This window comes from Elgaria multicarinata, chromosome 5, assembly GCF_023053635.1.
Source record: "Elgaria multicarinata webbii isolate HBS135686 ecotype San Diego chromosome 5, rElgMul1.1.pri, whole genome shotgun sequence".
Lineage (NCBI taxonomy): Eukaryota > Metazoa > Chordata > Lepidosauria > Squamata > Anguidae > Elgaria > Elgaria multicarinata.
In genome coordinates, this window is record NC_086175.1 from 134,978,312 (window position 1) to 134,998,885 (window position 20,574).

General features: G+C 48.2%; 1 protein-coding gene across 1 annotated transcript in view; it reads right to left on the bottom strand.

Annotated features, from left to right (window-relative positions):
• MAP6 (microtubule associated protein 6) overlaps positions 1-20,574 on the bottom strand; it is a 67,550-nt gene that overhangs the window by 14,212 nt on the left and 32,764 nt on the right. The window contains exon 2 of the mRNA XM_063127269.1: positions 4,112-4,325. Coding sequence (XP_062983339.1) covers positions 4,112-4,325 — 214 coding nt within the window. The remainder of the gene's footprint in view (positions 1-4,111; positions 4,326-20,574) is intronic.

The following is a 20,574-nucleotide window of genomic DNA, read 5'->3' on the forward strand; positions in this document are numbered from 1 at the left end:
CACAGGGCTCCCATCTCTGCTCTCGGATGGCCTTGCCATCTTGCCAAAGGTCTCATCTACGGGCCTTTAGGCTGTCAACAGAATTAGCTCCGGGAAAAAGGCATACCCAAACAGGCCCAAGAGGCACTCTAGACATGGGCAGGAGAACTGCTGCAGCCCTAACTCCTCGAAATATAATAGCCTTCCACATTTCCACTACATGGACCAACAGCCTGAGAAGCTCCATTCAATTTTTGAAGAAGCTCTTGGAATGGTGACGAAGGCAAGAGGGGGGGGTGTGGCCAGAGACTCAAGGGGCAGGGCCAAAATACAAAAAATACCAGCAAATCCATGCCTTGGATAGCTCCTTTAGAGTTCTGATGGGTCCTGACTGAAACCCAGAGCGGATTCACTACCCCACTGACATTGGAGCCACCAGCCTCCAACTGCCTGATCCTACAGTGGAATGCGATTGTAAGCCACACTCTTAGGGCTCTCCTAGATTCATTGAATTAGAAGGAACCTCAACAATCATGCAGTCCATCTCCCTGCTGGTGCAGGAACTCTGCTACTACAACACTCCTGATAGATGGGGTATTCAGTAGGGCTGTGCTCCACTCCGCTTCAGTGGAGCCGGATAGGGTCAGGGAAGCTGCGGATTGATACGAAGCGAATCGAGACAGAGAGGATCGCTTTGCCTCGATCCGGAGCTCTTAAGACAGGTAAGTGGGGGGGGAGGGGGGCTTACCTGGGGCCGCCACCACCATCTGTGCGGTGATGGCGGAGGAGCCAGGTAAGGGGGCAGGGGGGGATGGGGGTGGAAACAGGCCATTGAAGCCGGCGCCGGACCGCAATGGAGGCAGGTAAGTGGGGGGAGGAGGGCTTAACTGGCTCCTCCACCGCCGCAGTCCGTGTAGCGATGGCGGTGGACCCAGGTAAGGGGGCAGGGGGGCTTACCCCCCTCCGGCGCTGGCTTCAACTGAGGGCCACGCCTCAGTTGAAGCCGCCACTGGACTGCAACGGAGGCAGGTAAGTGGGGGGGGGGTAGGCGGGCCTTACCGGGCTCCACCACTGCCACAATCCATACGGCGGCAGAGCCAGGTAAGGGGTCAGGGGGGCTTACCTACCTCTGTCACGGTCCGGTGCCGGCTTCAACTGAGGGCCAGGTCTCAAACCGGAAGAGCAGGCCGCAGCCTTCTCTTCTGGTTTGAGGCCTGGCCCTCAGTTGAAGCTGGTGCTGGACCGCGATGGAGGCAGGTAAGTGGGGGGGGAGGTGGGCCTTACCGGGCTCCACCACTGCCACAATCCATACGGCGGCAGAGCCAGGTAAGGGGTCAGGGGGGCTTACCTACCTCTGTCACGGTCCGGTGCCAGCTTCAACTGAGGGCCAGGTCTCAAACCGGAAGAGCAGGCCGCAGCCTTTTCTTCTGGTTTGAGGCCTGGCCCTCAGTTGAAGCTGGTGCTGGACCGCAACGGAGGCAGGTAAGTGGTGGGGGGCAGGGGGGCCTTACCTGGCTCCGCCGCCCGCTGCCACAGTGGAGCCAGGTAAGGAGGGAGGGGGATTATTCGCCCACCATTTTGTCCCCACTTACCTACCTAGGCAAGTAAGTGGGGAAGGGAGGGCAAAATGGAGGGCGAATCTCGATCCGACCGTTTGGATCTCACTCCGGGATCCAATCTGGAGTGGGTTGGGGGAGGGTCGGATCGGTGCGAACCGGTTCGGGCCCAATCTGAAAGTTTTGGATCGGGCCACGAAGCGGTTCGGGGGACTGGTGCAAAGCCCTAGTATCCAGCCTCTTCTTTAAAAATCCTCTAACAGAGGAGAGCCCTCCTGGAGCCATCCTTTCCATTGTGAAACAGCTATTACCATCAGGAAGTGCTGCCTAATGTAGGGTGACCACGTGGAAAGGAGGACAGGGCTCCTGTATCTTTAACAGTTGTATTGAAAAGGGAATTTCAGCAGGTGTCATTTGTATATATAAAGAACCTGGTGAAATTCCCTCTTCATCACAACAGTTAAAGCTGTAGGATCCCTGCCCTCTTTTGCATCTGGTCAAGAGTGCAGGGCTCCTGCAGCTTTAACAGTTGTGATGAAGAAGGAATTTTACCAGGTGCTGCATGCATATAAATGACACCTGCTGAAATACTATTTTGATACAACTGTTGAAGATACAGGAGCCCGGTCCTCCTTTCCATACCGTCATCCTACCTAACGTTTAGCCCAAATCCCTTTTCTTGTAATTGGAACCTGTATGGGTTCTGCCCTCCGGAGCAACAGAAAACAAACTTACTCCATCATCCGTGGGGCAGTCTCCAAATCCAACACATGTGCCCTATATATCTGCAGGGCACTAGACTGGGGAAGGTCATCACTTGAGGCTTGGAATGAATTCCCTGGCCTGCTTTCTGGCCACCTGCATAAGCAGCCCACTGGGAAAACCTCCTGCACAAACCCCTGAGAAATGAAGGTTTGTGTGTGTGTGCAAGAGGCTAAACGGCTTCTCCCTCACCAACTTGCCTGGCCACTGAGGTCATTTGAGGTCACTCTCTTGGTGGTTCCTCATGAACCTATGGCCCGACTGGAGTCCACCAGGAAAAGAGCCTTCAGTGTGGTGGCCCCCTTCTTATGGAATTCCCCACCGTCGGAGGTCAGGCCGGTGTCAATGTATTGTTTTCGGCTTCCCCTGAAAACATTATTGTTCCAAGAAGGTTTCCCAGAATTAGGATGACCACATGGATAGGAGGACAGGACTCCTTTGTCTTTATCAGTTGTATTGAAAGGGGAATTTCAGCAGGTGTCATTTGTATGCATGCAGCACCTGGTGAAATTTCCTCTTCATTACAACAGTTAAAGCTGCAGGAGCCCTGCCCTCTTATTTATTTATTTATAATATTTATATACTGCTCCCCATTGAAAAATTTCAGAGCGGTGTACAAGATAAAATGAAAATAAAAACAGAATAAAACAGTTAAAACAAAATTTAAAAGAAGAAAAAACAGAGATCCAAGGCTGCATGTTAGAGAAAGGCTTCTTGGAATAAAGATGTTTTCAGGAGGCGCTGAAAGGAGTACAAGGTTGGCGCCTGCCTGATCTCCAGAGGCAGGGAGTTCCCCAGGAGGGGGGCCACCACGCTGAAGGCTCTTCCCCTGGTGGATTCCAATCGGAGGATGGATCTAGGTGGAACCACCAGGAGCAGGCCCTCGGATGACCTCAGTGACCGGGCAGGTTGGTAAGGGAGAAGGCGCGCTCTCAGGTATCCTGGTCCCAAGTTGTTTAGGGCTTTGTACACAAGTACAAGAACCTTAAACTTGGCCCGGAAGCGAACAGGCAGCCAGTGCAGTTCCCTCAGCAGAGGAGTTACATGCTGGAAAGGGGCAGCTCCAGACAACAGCCGAGCTGCAGCATTCTGCACTAGCTCCAGCTTCCGGAGCAGCTTTAAGGGCAGCCCCACATAGAGCACGTTACAGTAATCCAGTCTTGAGGTTACCAATGCCTGTACCACCGTGGCCAAGCTATCCCTGTCCAGGAGAGGCCGTAGTTGGCGAACCAACCGAAGCTGGTAAAAGGCACTCCGAGCCGTGGCGGCTACTTGAGCCTCCAACGACAGAAATGGGTCTAAGAGTACCCCCAAACTACGAACCTGTTCTTTCAGAGGCAGTGCAACCCCATCCAGAACAGGCCATGAGCCTGTCTCCCAGACTTGGGAACCACTCACCCACAGGGCTTCCGTCTTGACCAGATAGAAAAGAGTGCAGGGCTCCTGCATCTTTAAATGTTGTGGTGAAGATGGGATTTCACCAGGTGCTGCATGCACACAAACGACACCTGCTGAAATTCCCTTTTCTGTACAAGTCTTAAAAGATACAGGAGCCCTGTCCGCCTTTCCTTATGGTCACACTACCGGAATGACCGACCGTGGTTTAATCTGCACCTGCTCTTTTAAAACGTATTTTTTTAATGATGTTTTTATTCTTTTTCTTTTACCTCGTTGGTTCACTGCTCCAAAATCCTCGGAACGGGAGTGGTATAGAAATATTGTAAACAAATAAATAAAATAAAGACGTTTTAATTTGCCGTAACGGGAGCTGGGCGGAAGATGGATTGCCCAGCACACCTGGCCTTCGTCCTTACCTTTGCAGCTTCCTTGTAGGGCTCGTTGTAGAGGCTGCGTATTCTCCTGTGCTCGAGGAATTTGTTATCGGACGGGCCCGGCTTCGCACCCTCTGCAGTGAACTGGGTGCTGTAGCTAGTTTGATGGTTCATCTTCTCCTCCGGGGGTTTGTACTGAGACTTGGCCTTGATAGATTTCACTGGCTTGATGTCCGTCCATGGTCGAAATTCATTTCTGGGGAAAGGGGAAGTCTTGGTGAGACTCGAGAATGAAAAAGACCGGCAGGAAATGCCCAAAGGAAGAGGAGTTCGGTTTGGCTTCTGTTACAACCCAGAAAGAATCGCCCAATCTTCCCAAGGATAGGGTGACCCTATGAAAAGGAGGACAGCCCTCCTGTATCTTTAACAGTCATATAGAAAAGGGAATTTCAACAGGTGTCATTTGTATGCATGCAGCACCTGGTGAAATCCCCTCTTCATCACAGCAGTTAAAACTGCAGGAGCCCTGCCTAGCATGACCAGATACAAAAGAGGACAGGGCTCCTGCAGCTTTAACTGTTGTGATGTAGAGGGGATTTCACCAGGTGCTGCATGCATACAAATGACACTTCCTGAAATTCCCTTTTCTATACAACTGTTAAAGATACAGGAGCCCTGTCCTCCTTTCATAGGGTCACCCTACCCAAGGAGATTAGTCAAGGGGTATCAGGCCTCATGAAGACCAGGAAGGAGAGACTGGAAGTTAAAGGGTAGGGTGGCCACTGCACATCGGTAAAAAAGAGGAAATTCATCACCAAAAAAGAGGATAAAACAGGACACCAATTTGCATAACATCTGGATATGCTAATATATATTAGTTATATTATTATTATTATTATTATTATTATTATTATTATCATCTCTTTTTTCTCACTCATGGCGGTTTTTCTAGATGGACATGATGGGCTTTGCCAACTCATGCTGTCTTTTACTGATTCAGGAATTTCCTGACTATTGAACATATTTTAAGTATAACTGCTTTCTGGATATTAGTGTGGGTGCATTTTGGTAGGCCCAGTATCTAAAGGTCTTCTTCTTCTTCTTCTTCTTCTTCTTCTTCTTCTTCTTCTTCTTCTTCTTCTTCTTCTTCCTCTTCCTCTTCCTCTTCCTCTTCTTCTTCTTCTTCTTCTTCTTCTCCTCCTCCTCCTCCTCCTCCTCCTCCTCCTCCTCCTCCGCCCCATAGCTAAAGCTTTCTGGGTGGTTTACAAATATAAATACAAAGCATCTGACTAAAGTAGGTTAGAATGCTTAAGTGACCTGTCTGCCTGCCTTCTGATGGGTCCCAGTGCTCCCTTTATCTTTGAACAGCACCTGGACAGGATAGCTCTTCAAATAGAGGACATCTTTAAACAGAGGACTGCCTTCTGTAAAGTAGGACACCTGGCTACCCTATAAAGGCTGACCAAAAGATAGAACCTAATAGCAACTGATAGGCCTAGGGCAGGGCTAGAAACGTAGAATCATAGAATAGCAGAGTTGGAAGGGGCCTACAAGGCCATCCAGTCCAACCCCCTGCTCACTGCAGGAATCCACCCTACAGCATCCCTGACAGATGGTTGTCCAGCTGCCTCTTAAAGGCCTCCAGTGTGGGAGAGCCCACAATCTCCCTAGGTAACTGGTTCCATTGTTGTACTGCTCTAACATTGTGCCTGCCAGCACCAACATACCCCAGAAAACCTTCCTTTATTTTCCTACTGGCAGCTGGGATTGCTTCGAAGCGAAATGGGAACTGCTACCTGTGACATCTTAATTTCATATATAAATGCCTCTGGGCAGGTTACTAGTCCTTTGTGTGTAGTTGGCAGGGTAAGGAGGCACCACTGTGCAGGCGCGGATTGAGAGACTAGCTCTGCTGCCGTTAAAAATGATTAAAATCTTTAATAGTTCTTGACTGCGTCTGGAATGCTCAAAGTTTCAGATTAGAAATAATCCTTCTTCAGGAGCTACAATCAATCAGATTAACACAGTTTTAAAACTTATTTGCAAAACCAAACTCACATGGGATACAACACCTATGGTATTCTTAACATTTCCATAGCGGTTTATTGCCAATATAATTAAATTTAGAGGGTGTTTTTTTAATATATCATATATATATACCCATCATATACTTTTACACATTTATGATTATATTGCCACGCAACAACATTGTATTGTGATAATAGAGAATTTTGAACATCTCACAATAAATAGTCCCAGTGTTTTCAGTGCATGATTTGTACCCAGGGCTATCTTGGGAAAATGGGAAAATTGGGCACTCCCCTGGACCCCAAGATGGGTGAAGGGCCCACTCCTCCCCTAGGGTTGCCATATGGAAAGGAGGACCGGGCTCCTGTATCTTTAACAGTTGTATAGAAAAGGGGATTTCAGAAGGTGTCATTTGTATGCATGAGGCACCCGGTGAAATTCCCTCTTCATCACAACAGTTAAAGCTTAAGGAGCCCTGCCCTCTTTTGTATCTGGTCTCTCTAGCTATACTATACTATACTAGCTACACTAGATACAAAAGAGGCTTCAACTGTTGTGATGAAGAGGGAATTTTGCATGCATGGAAATGACACCTGCTGACATTCCCTTTTCAATACAACTGTTAAAGATACAGGAGCCCTGTCCTCCTTTCCATAGGGTCACCCTAGTTGACCTATAACGGATTTTGTCCGTTTCCTTATGGCCAATGTGGCTACCATTACTTTTTTGCTTGTCGTAAGATATTTGCTACTTCAGGCCTGGAAATGTGACACAAGCAAATGTGACTTAATACTGCAGCTCTCAAAATGGCTGCTACCCTCAGTTCCACTTGGTGCTCCCCCAAAAACGCTTTGCCCGTGCAACCATTCCCAGAACACGTTGGTTCCTTATTCCCCATGGCTGGGGCAGTTTACAGAAGGAGGCATGTAGGAGATGGCAGCAGGCCCCAAAGAAGCCCCCACAATGACTAGGCAAGCATCTGCTGTAGTTAGGAAGGGCTGTGGAGTTGGGAGGGACGATGTTTTGAATATCCAGCAGACTCTTTGGCTGCCGGTCTCGTAGGAGCACAGATCAATCACTGGCTTCTGTTTGTATCGACATGGAATGGTGTGTCCGGCGGAAATTATCGGGCCTCTCTGCCTGTTCATTCACCGAAAGGCTACAACTAAGTACTGGCAGCTGACATGCAGTTAATTGTTTCACTATACGGGCAGAACTGCTGCTCTTCCTCCTGCAGCCACCATTTTGAGAACCCGTAAGGTGACCGTATGAAAGGGAGGACAGGGCTCCTGCATCCTTAACAGTGGCATAGAAAAGGGAATTTCAGCGGGTGTCATTTGTATGCATGCAGCACCTGCTGAAATCATTATCTTTACCTCTTTCTCACAACAGTTAGACTAGAGTGACCAGACACAAGAGGGCAAGGCTCCTGCAGCTTTAACGGTTGTGATGAAGAGGGAATTTCACCAGGTGCGCCATGCATACAATCAACACCTGCTGAAATTCCCTTTTCTATGCCACTGTTAAAGATGCAGGAGCCCTGTCCTTCTTTCCATAGGGTCACCCTAATGGAACAGACTCCAAGCTAGCCTCTGGTTCAGCACTCTATGGTATGTAATAAATAAATATGTAAATGTAATAAATAAATAAATAAATAAATAAGGCCAAAGAATTCAGACGGTGATCTCAGTTTCTTTCTTGGATGGCCTCATGGCTAACCAGTCATCGGCCAGGGATGAACAAGCAGGACATGGTGCAAGCAGGGGGCAAAAACCTGTTTTCCCCGTTATGTCCGGGCAAAACGCGGGGCAGGGCCTTGGGCAGGCCCAGCCGCTTGTGACTGGAGCGAAGACGTAGCCCTGCCCGTTGCCTCGCGTCACCCTCATGCTTGTCAGAATGAGTGCGATGTGAGGCAGGGGGTGGGCCGCTCTAGGATACAGCTGGGCAGGCACGATGGCGCCCACCCAGCTGAAGCGTACAGCGACGCTGGGGGGGGGGCAGGGCGCACGCGTTCCTGGAAGTCTGAGAATGCGTGCCCTGTGGAGCTGCCCCCTGGCTAGGCAGGCCTCCTTGAAGCCCCCATGGGGAGTACCACGGGGCCCTCCCTCGCTCCCTCCCGTGGTGGCAGCGGGCCCACGACTGCTGGGGGAGGCGTGCGGAGGCGGCGCCTGCAGCCAGGCTGTGCGGAGGGGAGGCGGGCCAGCCGCCGGTGGGTGAAGCGATGGCGACACAAGGAAGACACCGGTGGCAGGATGGGAGGGGAGGCGCGAAGGAGGACAGAGGCAAAAGTGGAGGACTAGGTGAGCAGCACCCCCACACACACAAGGGAAGGTAGGTGGCTGGCAGCCATCCTCCTAATTTATTTTTGGGGCATGCTTGGGGCCTGGGCTGGGCTTATTCCCTCCACCCCACAGCCGTGTGGGATGGTAGGAATAGGCCCCAGCCCCCCCAGCCCCGCCCAGCAGCCCCGCCCCCCCAGCCCCGCAGCCCAAAAGCCCCCTTTCCCAGCATTTTTGCCTGAATTGTAAGGCGTAGAATTAGACATGTGTGAGAGAGCCAGTGTGGTGTAGTGGCTAGGGTATCAGACTGGGAGTGGGCTCATCTGGGTTCTAGTCCCCACCCGGCCACGGAAACCCACTGGGTGACTTTGGGCCAGTCACAGACTCTCAGCTCAACCTGCCTCACAGGGCTGTTGTTGTGATGATAAAATGGAGAGGAGGAGGAGGAGGATTATGTACGCCACCTTGGGTTCCTTGGAGGAAAAAAGGCGGGATATAAATGCAATAATAAATAAAAATAAATAAAAAATACTAAATTCAAGCCCAATTCAAGGTGCTGGTTTTAAGCTATAAAGCCTTACACGGCTTGGGACCACAATACCTGATGGAACTCCTCTCCCAACATGAACCTGCCTGTACACTGCACTCAACATCTAAGGTCGTCCTCCAAGTGCCTACTCCAAGGGAAGCTCGGAGGATGGCAACAAGGGAGAGGGCCTTTTCGGTGGTGGCCCCCCGACTGTGGAATGATCTCCCCGATGAGGCTCGCCTGGCGCCAACATTGTTATCTTTTCAGTGCCAGGTCAAGACTTTTCTCTTCTCCCAGGCATTTAACAGCATTTAACAGCATATGCTGAATTTTTTAACTGAGAGCAGAATAGTTGTTTTAATGGATATTGTCTGTTTTTGTTTGTATTTTATGCTTTTTATGGCTTTAAATTTTGTATATTTGTTTTAATGTTCACTTTTTAAAACTATTGTAAACTGCCCAGAGAGCTTCGGCTATGGGGCAGTATATAAATGTAAATAATAATAATAATAATAAGAATAATAATAATAATAATAATAATAATAATGCCAGTCATGTCTTTTTCAGATGTCCTATTCCATTCCATTAGTTGTTTGTCTATTTTCCCAACAATCAAGTATTTCATGCCCACAACGTGCACTGAAAACCTTTTGTACTTCCGCAAATCTTGGGGTTCCTCCTCTGCCCTGCTGATACCTCCCTCTTACATATGAGCAATGCCATTTTGGCTACATAATGAACTGAAATGACCCAAAGAGCTGCATATTTTAGCTTAACGCTCTTCCTACCAGTTATTAAGTCTTCCGACCTTTTAGAATAGAGGACACACGGCACAAAAGCTGGGAAGCCACCCAGCGATTGGCCATTGTGGGAAAGTGGGCATGGCCTAGGGAAGTGGGTGTGGCTTAGGGAAGTGGGCGTGGCCATCTGAGGAAACCTGGAGAGCCAGACTGAGAGCTCAGGTGGGTTAGATTTGACCCACCGGATAGAAGTTCTGTATTCCTGGACCAAGGATTGATGGTGTGTGGGTGTGGGTGAAGAGGACAGTATAATTACAACCTGTTGCTTTTAAGCTACTTTGAGAATCATCTGATTATAAACCTCCAAAATAAACCAATAAGGAAGCCAGCAAACCTTATTTTTGCACTGATCAATCAACTTTGCCATCCATCTGGCTGACAGCAGCCGACGGGTCACCTAACGCTGTGCCCTTTCCCCAGGGCACAAATACACCCATTAATTAAAACCTAGCAGGTCGTTAATATTCAACACACACTCTAGACTAGCAGCAAACAGCTTGTTAATCGCTGAAGGCCATGGTTGGAAACACCCTGAGCTGTGGGGGGTTGCAGCTAATTTGCAAATTGTATCTGCGCAGAAATGAATTTTGCTTGGATTGAAGAGAGCACACAGGCACCAGCACTTTGGTCCAAGAAGGGCGATTTGCACAAAGAAGCCGGGTTCAGCTCACAGGATTGGGATCCGTCTGCACAAACAGGCTGTCACAAGGTCTTTGGTCTCTGGACCTAGCAACCAGGATCTTGGAATTGTTGTAGATCGCAAGCAGAATATGAGCCAACAGTGAGATATGGCTGCAAGAAAGGCAAATGCTATTTGGGGCTGCATTAATAGAAGTATAGCTTCCAAATCGCGTGAGGTACTGGTTCCTCTCTATTCGGCCCTGGTTAGGCCTCATCTAGAGTATTGTGTCCAGTTCTGGGCTCCACAATTCAAGAAGGACGCAGACAAGCTGGAGCGTGTTCAGAAAAGGGCAAACAGGATGATCAAAGGTCTAGAAACAAAGCCCTGTGAAGAGAGACTGAAAGAACTGGGCCTGTTTAGCCTGGAGAAGAGAAGATTGAGGGGAGACATGATAGCACTCTTCAAATAGTTGAAAGGTTGTCACACAGAGGAGGGCCAGGATCTCTTCTCGATCCTCCCAGAGTGCAGGACACGGAATAACGGGCTCAAGTTAAAGGAAGCCAGATTCGAGCTGGACATCAGGAAAAACTTCCTGACTGTTAGAGCAGTACGAAAATGGAACCAGTTACCTAGGGAGGTTGTGGGCTCTCCCATACTGGAGGCCTTCAAGAGGCAGCTGGACCACCATCTGCCGGGGATGCTTTAGGGTGGATTCCTGCATTGAGCAGGGGGTTGGACTCGATGGCCTTGTAGGCCCCTTCCAACTCTGCTATTCTATGATTCTATGAAGTGCTCTATTCCCAATGCAGGATTTGCTCCAGCACATGCAGCACCCAACGTTAGCACATGAAGCATGATTATGGCCACAATCCAATACACACTGAGTAGGTTCCATTGAAATGGATGGGATTTACTTCTGAATAGATCTGCATAGGATTGTGCTGTGGATTCCCCCCCCCTTATTTAATCCCGCCCAATAACAAGACGTCCTGTGAGCATCTTACAATCAGCGGTGCAGCGGTAAAATTTGAAGTGGAGGCACTCATCCTGACAGTCCCCAGAGCCACACACTCAGGAAGAGTCCAAAAATGGAGGCGGCTGTTTTGATCCGTATCAACAACCCAGTTCGGGAGGCACATTGCAGTTCTACCTGGAGCAGGTCTTTTATAAAGCAATTGCGTCGTGATTTCCCATTCAGCACCAACCCAAGTGAAAAGTCTTTGCAGTGTGGTGTAGTGGTTAAAGTGACAGCCTGGGAGTTGGGGGATCATGGAAATCCACTGGGTGACTTTGGGCTAGTCACAGACTCTCAGCCCGGCCTACCTCACAGGATTGTTGTTTTGAGGATAAAATGGAAAGGAGGAGGATTATGTAGGCCGCCTTGGGTTCCTTGGAGGAAAAAAACGGGATATAAATGCAATAATAATAATAATAATAATAATAATAATAATTTCATTAAAGTTGGCTCAGAACAATATTTTGTTGCTAGTAAAATCCACCACCCCCAACTACTGTGGAAATTGCAGCTAAGCTCAGAAAGAGATGTCTGAGGGGGATGGCAGGGGATCCCCGCTAATGTCTGAGGGGGATGGCAGGGGATCCCCGCTAATAAAAAGTGCCAGGACTGCCATCCCTGTGAGCCCCGGTTCCACTACACCATTGCTTACAATCAGATGACAAAAGGGCACCAAGTTGGGGGAACACTGACTTTGTGTTATAGTGAGGAGAAGATGAAATTGTTGCACAGGTTTGTTGCGCATGCCTTCCCCTAAGGATATATCACGTCGGTCTCTAAGCAGGTTGTTTCAAGGGATCTTTTGGCACCTTCCTCCTCGGTGTCTCGGATTATACAAAGAGGATTATAGATTCATAAAATTGGAAGGGGCCTCTAAGGCCATTGAGTCCAACCCCCAGCACAATGCAGGAATCCACCTTAAAGTATCCCTGACAGATGGCTGTCCAGCTGCCTCTTTGCGGCCTCCAGTGTGGGAGAGCCCACCACCTCCATGGGTCATTGCTTCCATTGTCGTACTGCTCTAACAGTCAGGAAGTTTTTCCTGATGTCCAGCCAGAATCTGGCTTCCTGTAACTTGAGCCCATTATTCTGTGTCCTGCACTCTGGGAGGATCGAGAAGAGATCCTGGCCCTCCTCTGTGTGACAACCGTTCAATTCCTTGAAGAATGCTATCATGTCTCCCTTCAGTCTTCTGTCCTCCAAGCTAAACATGCCCAGTTCTTTCAGTCTCTCTTCATAGGGCTTTGTTTCCAGGCCCCTGATCATCCTGGTTGCCCTCCTCTGAAGAGGAATGGGTCTTGTCTCCACCTGGACATACGTGGCTCTGATGCCAACAACACAATAGCCTTTGTGTGTATCCATCCTGGGAAGCGCTTGCATCCATGGAAACGTCCCTTGGGAGCAGCTGAGCTGCAAGGTTCGTTCTTCACAAACCCTGACTTGAATTCCTGGGAGCCTGGCTAATTTGGGGATTTCCTCATTTCACGGAATATGTAATCCCCCCCCGCTCCAGCCAGAACTTCCGTTGCACTTGTTAGTGCTGCATAAAATGTGGGCCCGCTGTGAGCTCTCTTGCTGCCTGAAGCAGAACTTGTGGTGCTGCTGTACAGCCGTTTCTGCTGCTGCCAAAGAACACACACATGTCCCCCCCCCGCCATACACAAACTCCCTTACCTTTGCTACAGCACTTGGTCTCTCGTAAGATACGCCCAAAATATCATGATAGATCATAGAATCATAGAATAGCAGAGTTGGAAGGGGCCTACAAGGCCATTGAGTCCAACCCCCTGCTCAATGCAGGAATCCACCCTAAAGCATCCCTGACAGATGGTTGTCCAGCTGCCTCTAGTGTGGGAGAGCCCACATCCTCCCTAGGGAACTGGTTCCATTGTCGTACTGCTCTAACTGTCAGGAAGTTTTTCCTGATGTCCAGCCGGAATCTGGCTCTTCCCGTAACTTGAGCCCATGATTCCGTGTCCTGCACTCTGGGAGGATCGAGAAGAGATCCTGGCCATCCTCTGTGTGACAACCTTTTGAGTATTTGAAGAATCATAGAATAGCAGAGTTGGAAGGGGCCTACAAGGCCATTGAGTCCAACCCCCTGCTCAATGCAGGAATCCACCCTAAAGCATCCCTGACAGATGGTTGTCCAGCTGCCTCTAGTGTGGGAGAGCCCACATCCTCCCTAGGGAACTGGTTCCATTGTCGTACTGCTCTAACAGTCAGGAGGTTTTTCCTGATGTCCAGCTGGAATCTGGCTTCCTGTAACTTGAGCCCGTTATTCCGTGTCCTGCACTCTGGGAGGATTGAGAAGAGATCCTGGCCCTCCTCTGTGTGACAACCTTTCAAGGATTTGAAGAGTGCTCTCATGTCTCCCCTCCATCTTCTCTTCTCCAGGCTAAACAGGCCCAGTTTTTTCAGTCTCTCTTCATAGGGCTTTGTTTCCAGACCCCTGATCCTCCTGGTTGCCCTCCTCTGAACAAGCTCCAGCTTGTCTGCGTCCTTCTTGAATTGTGGAGCCCAGAACTGGACGCAACAGACCCGCAGTAACAGATATTACAGAGCTGGGAAAAGTCCAGGAAAGGGAAATTCAAATGACCAAGGGGCTAGAGCACCATGTACATTGATGGTGCTATATAAATATATAAATAAATAAATAAATAAATAAATAAATAATAATAATAATAATAATAATAATAATAATAATAATAGAGCATCACTCCTATGAGGGAAGGATACAACAGCTGAGATTGTTTTACTTGGAAAAAAGGAGGCTAAGGGGAGACATGATAGAGGTGGACAAAATTATTCATGGTGTGAAGAATGTGGAGAGGGAGACATTTTTCTCCCTCTCTCAAAATACTAGAACCCAGGCCTAATCTACAGCAAGCAGGATATAGCGGTACGAAAGCGGTGTGAAAGTGGTACATGGAACGTGTCAATGGGCCCCAACGGTTGTCAGTGCACTTCAATCCCGCTATAACCCAGTGGTGTGGCTCCTGCCTCTTGTATACTGCCTTTATAGTGCAATGTAGTGCTCGGTGTAGCTCTGGCCCCAGTGGCGTCATCCCGTGAAGCTGATGGGTGGGAGATTCAGGGGAAATAAAAGGAAGGACTTCTTCACACAGCACAGAGTTAAATTATGGAACTCACTGCCACAGGATGTAGTGATGGCCACCAATTTGGATGGCTTTAAAAGGGGGTTGGATAAATTCCTGGTGGAGGAGGCTATCCATGGCTACTAGCTCTGATGGTTGCGTGCTATCTCTAGTATTCAAGACAATAAGCCTGTGTGCACCAGTTGCTGGGGAACATGGGTGGGAGGGTGCTGTTGCACCATGTCCTGCTTTGTTGGTCCCTGGCCGATGGCTGGTTGGCCACTGTGTGAACAGAGTGCTGGACTAGATGGACCCTCAGTCCAAGTTGTGGGCTCTCCCACACTAGAGGCCTTCAAGAGGCAGCTGGACAACCATCTGTCAGGGATGCTTTAGGGTGGATTCCTGCATTGGGCGGAGGGTTGGACTGGATGGCCTTGTAGGCCCCTTCCAACTCTGCTGTTCTATGGTTCTATGATTCTATGATCCAGCACTTCTTATGTTCTTATGACCAGGAGTTGCTCTAAATAACACTGCCAGCTGTTTTCTCGCTGCGGCAAATGCTACGATGGAAAAGTAGCTGATGGGACTGTCTGGGCTGGATCTGAGCTGAGGTAGTGGCAGAATTCGCCATTCTTCCAGCAACACTGCCTTCTGTGGGTGCCTCATCCTGCTTCATGGGTGAGCCGGTCCTGGTAAAATGATCGCTCAAGCATAAGACAAGCACCTATTGGATGGTGCCCATGCCGTCAGTAATAACTAGCACTGCCAAGTTCTCTCCCCCTCCGCCCAACTAAGCCTCGTGCCATCTTGTGAATTTGTTTTTTGTTATCCCTTTGAAGTTTAACTTTTTCCCAAACCCTTTGAGAAGGCAGCCCTGGCCCCAAACTCAAACAGAAAACCACTTTAATCAGTTTGTGTACATTTCAATTACTTGCAGAGGTTTATCGATTAACTCCAAGGATGAGAGAAGGAGGCCCTGTTAGGCCCAGAGGAAAGAGGCGTGCCGTTTAAGCGTGCCTTCATTAAAAGCCTCATCACATGCGTGTCGTAAAGACAAAAGGCGCATGAATAATGTAACAAGCAGGGAGTCAGCTGCGAAGAATAAAGACAAGCCTCACAAGTTCTACAACTGGTGTGAGACACTGTTCTATTACCGTTTTTTCTCTAGTAAAGTTAAAGGAAATCAAAGGTGCTTCAATTCTCCAGCCAATCCTGCTAGTTGGAGAATGCAGGGAGTTATAGGACCATTTTCTTTCTAAACAAGCATAGGATTGCGCCCTTAGAGTTGCTACCACAGTCAGCCCAACCCACCATTGTGAGTTACACTCTGCGCAGTTACACACTTTATCTTAGGGAGACCATATTTGGGAAACCAAAAAAGAGGACACCTAGTGTGTGTGTGGGGAAGCAGCTTTCTGAGTCCTGCAGAAAGTACGTTATTCCCCCGCCACCTTAAAGAACCCGATTGGAGTGGAGGAGGGGAAAGGATTTCATTCTGCACCACCACCATCCACTCCAATTGGGGCCTTTTCTATAATGTCCACGAATGACCCACTTTCCCCTTTAAGACCTCAATTGGAGCTCGGGGTGGGGGAATGATGTGCCTCAAGAAAGCATGTCACTCCCTCCTGCCATGCTAATGGCAGCCTTAAAGAGGAAGGTGTGTCATTCCAGGACATTATTGAAAATTATAGAAAATCCCCCCTGACACCATGGAAAGAACAAAAACCAGGACAAATCGGGGGAAATCCTGACAGTTGGTCACCCTACTTTATCTTGCACAGGCAAGTCCACCGGTGTTACATCCAGGTATCATCCCCGCTTTGCACCTTTACTGGGAGAAACACTGGTATACCCACAATACACCCGATTGCTGCATGAAGAACATCTGAACAGAATTACAGCCCTGCTAGATCAACCAACGGCCTAGGAAGTCCAGCGTTCTATTTCCAGGGGTATCTGTTTCTAAGGTTGTCACACAGAGGAGGGCCAGGATCTCTTCTCAATCCTCCCAGAGTGCAGGACACGGAATAACGGGCTCAAGTTAAAGGAAGCCAGATTCCAGCTGGACATCAGGAAAAACTTCCTGACTGTTAGAGCAGTACGACAATGGAATCAGTTACCTAGGGAGGTTGTGGGCTCTCCCACACTAGAGGCCTTCAAGAGGCAGCTGGACAACCATCTGTCAGGGATGCTTTAGGGTGGATTCCTGCATTGAGCAGGGGGTTGGACTCGATGGCCTTGTAGGACCTTTCCAACTCTGCTATTCTATGATTCTATGATACCCAAGTGAGAAGCCCACAAGTAGCACAGGAATGCAATAGCACCATCCTGGTCATGTTTCCCAGGAACTGATGTACACAGGCATAGGGTAACCATACTGAAAAGAGAACAGGCAACACCTGCTGAAATGTCCTCTTCATCACAACAGTCAAAGCTGCAGGAGCCCTGCCCTCTTTTGTATCTGGTCACTCTAGTGTAGCTCCTGCAGCTTAACTGTTTTGATGAAGAGAGAATTTCATCAGGGGCTGCATGCACGACACCAGCTGAAATTCCAATTTCTACACAACTGTTAAAGATACAGGAGCCTTGTCCTCCTTTCCATATGGTCACCCTATAGAAAAGGGGATTTCACTAGGTGTCATTTGTGTACATGCAACATCTGATGAAATTCTCTCTTCGTCACAACAGTTAAGCTGCAAGAGCTATACTAGAGTGAGCTGATACAAAAGAGGGCAGGGCTCCTGCAGCTGTAACTGTTGTGATGATGAGGGGATTTCACCAGGTGCTGCGTGCATACAACTGGCACCTGCTGAAATTCCCTTTTCTATACAACTGTTATAGATACAAGAGCCCAGTCCTCCTTTCCATAGGCTCACCCTACATAGGCATACACTTTAATTCCTATAAATCTGAAGGCTCATACAGCAAGAACCTTGCTGAAGTTAAGTGGGTCTCTTCTGGTGCCTCAGAACCCAGCATTGATTTCAATTATAGAAGACCAGCAGGAGAAAGACAGGATGTAAATGTAATTAACAATAATCATGTGTGCTTAATCCATTCCATCTGCTAGCATCTGGTTTTCAAATATGCCTGTACATATTTGAAAACTATAATCTTATTGATGGAATAACTTAAGCAAACAAACCCATAAATGCACATTTCCTGTTGTGATGCAAAATTTGATATTCCTTAACCAAAAGTATATACTCACAGACAGTCAACATCTCAGGAAAGCATTCTAGGGCTGCAAACGTATACACAGTTACTTGGGAGTCAGCTTCATTAAACTCAACAGCCTGGTTCACACAAAACAACAACCAGAGTTTGGGTTGACAAATGGTTTGTTGTTGATTCGTGCCTTGTTGTTGAATCCTGGTTTGTCATTATGTGCAAACCCTGCACAATGGTTTAACTAATTAACTGCATACAACCCAGAAAGAGAACCCATGGTTTGTTGTTGGGATGTGAACGCTGGGCTGTTTTCAGTTAACAGCCTGTAATTAACCATAGTTTGTATGTAAGGACAACTCCCAATTTAACAACTCATACTCTTGGTTGTCGTTCTGTGCAAACCAGTTCACTAAGGTTTACTTCTGAGTAGGCACTCATAGGAAAAACAGGACAGGGCTCCTGTATCTTTAACAGTTGTCTAGAAAAGGGATTTTCAGCAGGTGTCGTTTGTATGCATGCAGCACCCGGTGAGATTCCCTCTTCGTCACAACAGTTAAAGCTGCAGGAGCCAAAAGAGGGCAGGGCTCCTGCAGCTTTAACTGTTGTGATGAAGAGGGAATTTCAGCAGGTGCTGTGTGCATGCAAATGACACCTGCCGAAATTCCCTTTTTTTACACAAATGTTAAAGATACAGGAGCCCTGTATCTTTCATATGGTCACCCCACTGTAACTGGATGTCTTCATGATTTAAAAGACCATTTTCTACATGCTGTTTTCTTGGGGAAAGATTACTGAAGCCAGTTCCTAAACAGCTAATTTAGTTCTGCGCCAAGCAGCTCTGCAACACCAGGGCAAACACCCCCAGGAGTCTCGGGGGAGTCTGCAGCCCCCCCGCCCCGCCCAGACTGCGCTGAGCAGCAGATGGCCTGGTTTGGAGACGTCTTTCTAATTAGCCGTCCGCTATGATAAGTCTGGGGGAGTGATAGTGGATGTAGCAATTGATGTGCATTTGCAGCGTCACAGGTGGTGTTTCTGCGAAGGCCGTCATTAAAAAGCACATAACAGAACATTAGTGTCAACTTGCACTTTCAAAACTGTGTGGAGTGAACCTTTCACAACCCTTTCTTTAAAAATTAATGGGCGTCGAGGTTAGTTTTTGAGGGGTTTTCCAGACCAGCCTCTTTGTCTATTTTTTTTTAATTGCTCCCCTGCTATCCTAGGAAAAAGGGGGAAATCCTCACTATCTACTGAATATGCCCAATTTCTTTGAGATTTTCTTACAGTAAATGCTAAAGACAAAAATGCAAAAATGTGAGCCGTCGCACTTAGGTGACTGTTATCCCCCAGTGCCGTTCAGATATAATAGCAAACTGTTTTGCAGGGCTGACAGAAATGGCCATTTCCCAGTTGCAATGTGATGGTAAACTATGGGAGCACACAAGCACAGGGCTCATTCACGTCACAGTAAACTGTGGATTGGCATTATATGTGAACTGACCTAATGGCTGCATTCAGAAGTAACGCCAAAATACGATTTAGCATTCTGAGAACAACCCTAGCCTGCACCTTGGTTTGCACCCTCCTCTCCTCCTTTCGTGCTGCTGCAAGGTTGGGAACCTCTGCTTCTGTTTTTGGATTAACTGTAGCTTAGCATACTGTTTGGCTCCCAAACTGTGGCTAATCTTAACTACAGTTAGTGAAAACAAGTCAGTTTCATAATCTATAGTTTGAAGTTGGCTCGTTTCCACGAACCTGAGTTAAGATTAGCCACAGTTTATCTAGGTTTGGATGACACAGTGAACTGTGGTTAATCTAAAATGGAAGCATTTGTGGGAGGTGATCGGATCTGCTTTGCAGGAGATACTTAAGAAAATGCTGTCCAGCAGGGATGCTGTTGCTGCGTCCTGCATTGCAGAGCCTGCACTGAGCAGGGAGCGAGCTAGATGATCTTCAAGGTCCCTCCCAACGGTGGAGGCTGGCGGTTCCAATGTCAGTGGGCCAGTGAATCCACTCCAAGTGGTCCGAATCAGTCAGATCTTTAAAGGAGCTATCCAAGGTGCCTTCCAACTTTATGATTCCATGATAATAAATAATTTTTTTTTATTTATTTACTGCATTTCTGTACTGCCCAATAGCCAAAGCTCTCTGGGCGGTTTACAACAGGTACTACAAGTAAGAACATAAAAAGAGCCTTGGTGGACCAGCCTCTGTGGATCAGGCTAACAGTCCATGAAACCCAGTACCCTGTTTCCAGTGGTGGATAGCCTGATGCTTCTAAGAAGCCCATGAGTAGGGCATGAGGAAAATATGGTGTTCCCCAGCAACTGGCATCCAAAAGCATACTGCCCCTGATGCTGGAGGTTCCATATAGCAATCAGGGCTAGTAGCCATTGATAAAACCTATCCTCAATGAAGCTGTCCGACCCTCTTTTAAGACCATCTAAGCTAGTGGCCGTCACTACAAAATCCACAGATAAATTAAATACACATGAGGGTCCCTGCTGTCTTCTCCTAGACCAGCCTTCCTCAACCTGGGGCGCTCCAGATATGTTGGACTGGCTGGGGCATTCTGGGAGTTGTAGTCCAACACATCTGGAGCGCCCCAGGTTGAGGAAGGCTGTCCTAGACAGAGGCTATTGAACCTCAGGATTCCCCATAGGGCTCCGCCCCTTTCCCTTAGCCCCACCCCTTTTGCTGACAGCTGGTTGTTTGATAGCTTCCCATTTTTTTGTGCAGTCCCCCCCCCCATTCTAAAAGTTTAAAATTCCTACTGGCAGCAAGTGCTTGAAGCTAAAATATGCTGGTATCTTTTATATTCTGCCTTTGGCTCTGCCCACTCCAGGAATGCAGCCCCAGACGACATCTCTAAAACTGAATTTGGACCATGGGCTGAAAGAGGGTGACCCCATGTAAAGGAGGTCAGGGCTCCTGTATCTTTAAAAGTTGTATAGAAAAAGGAA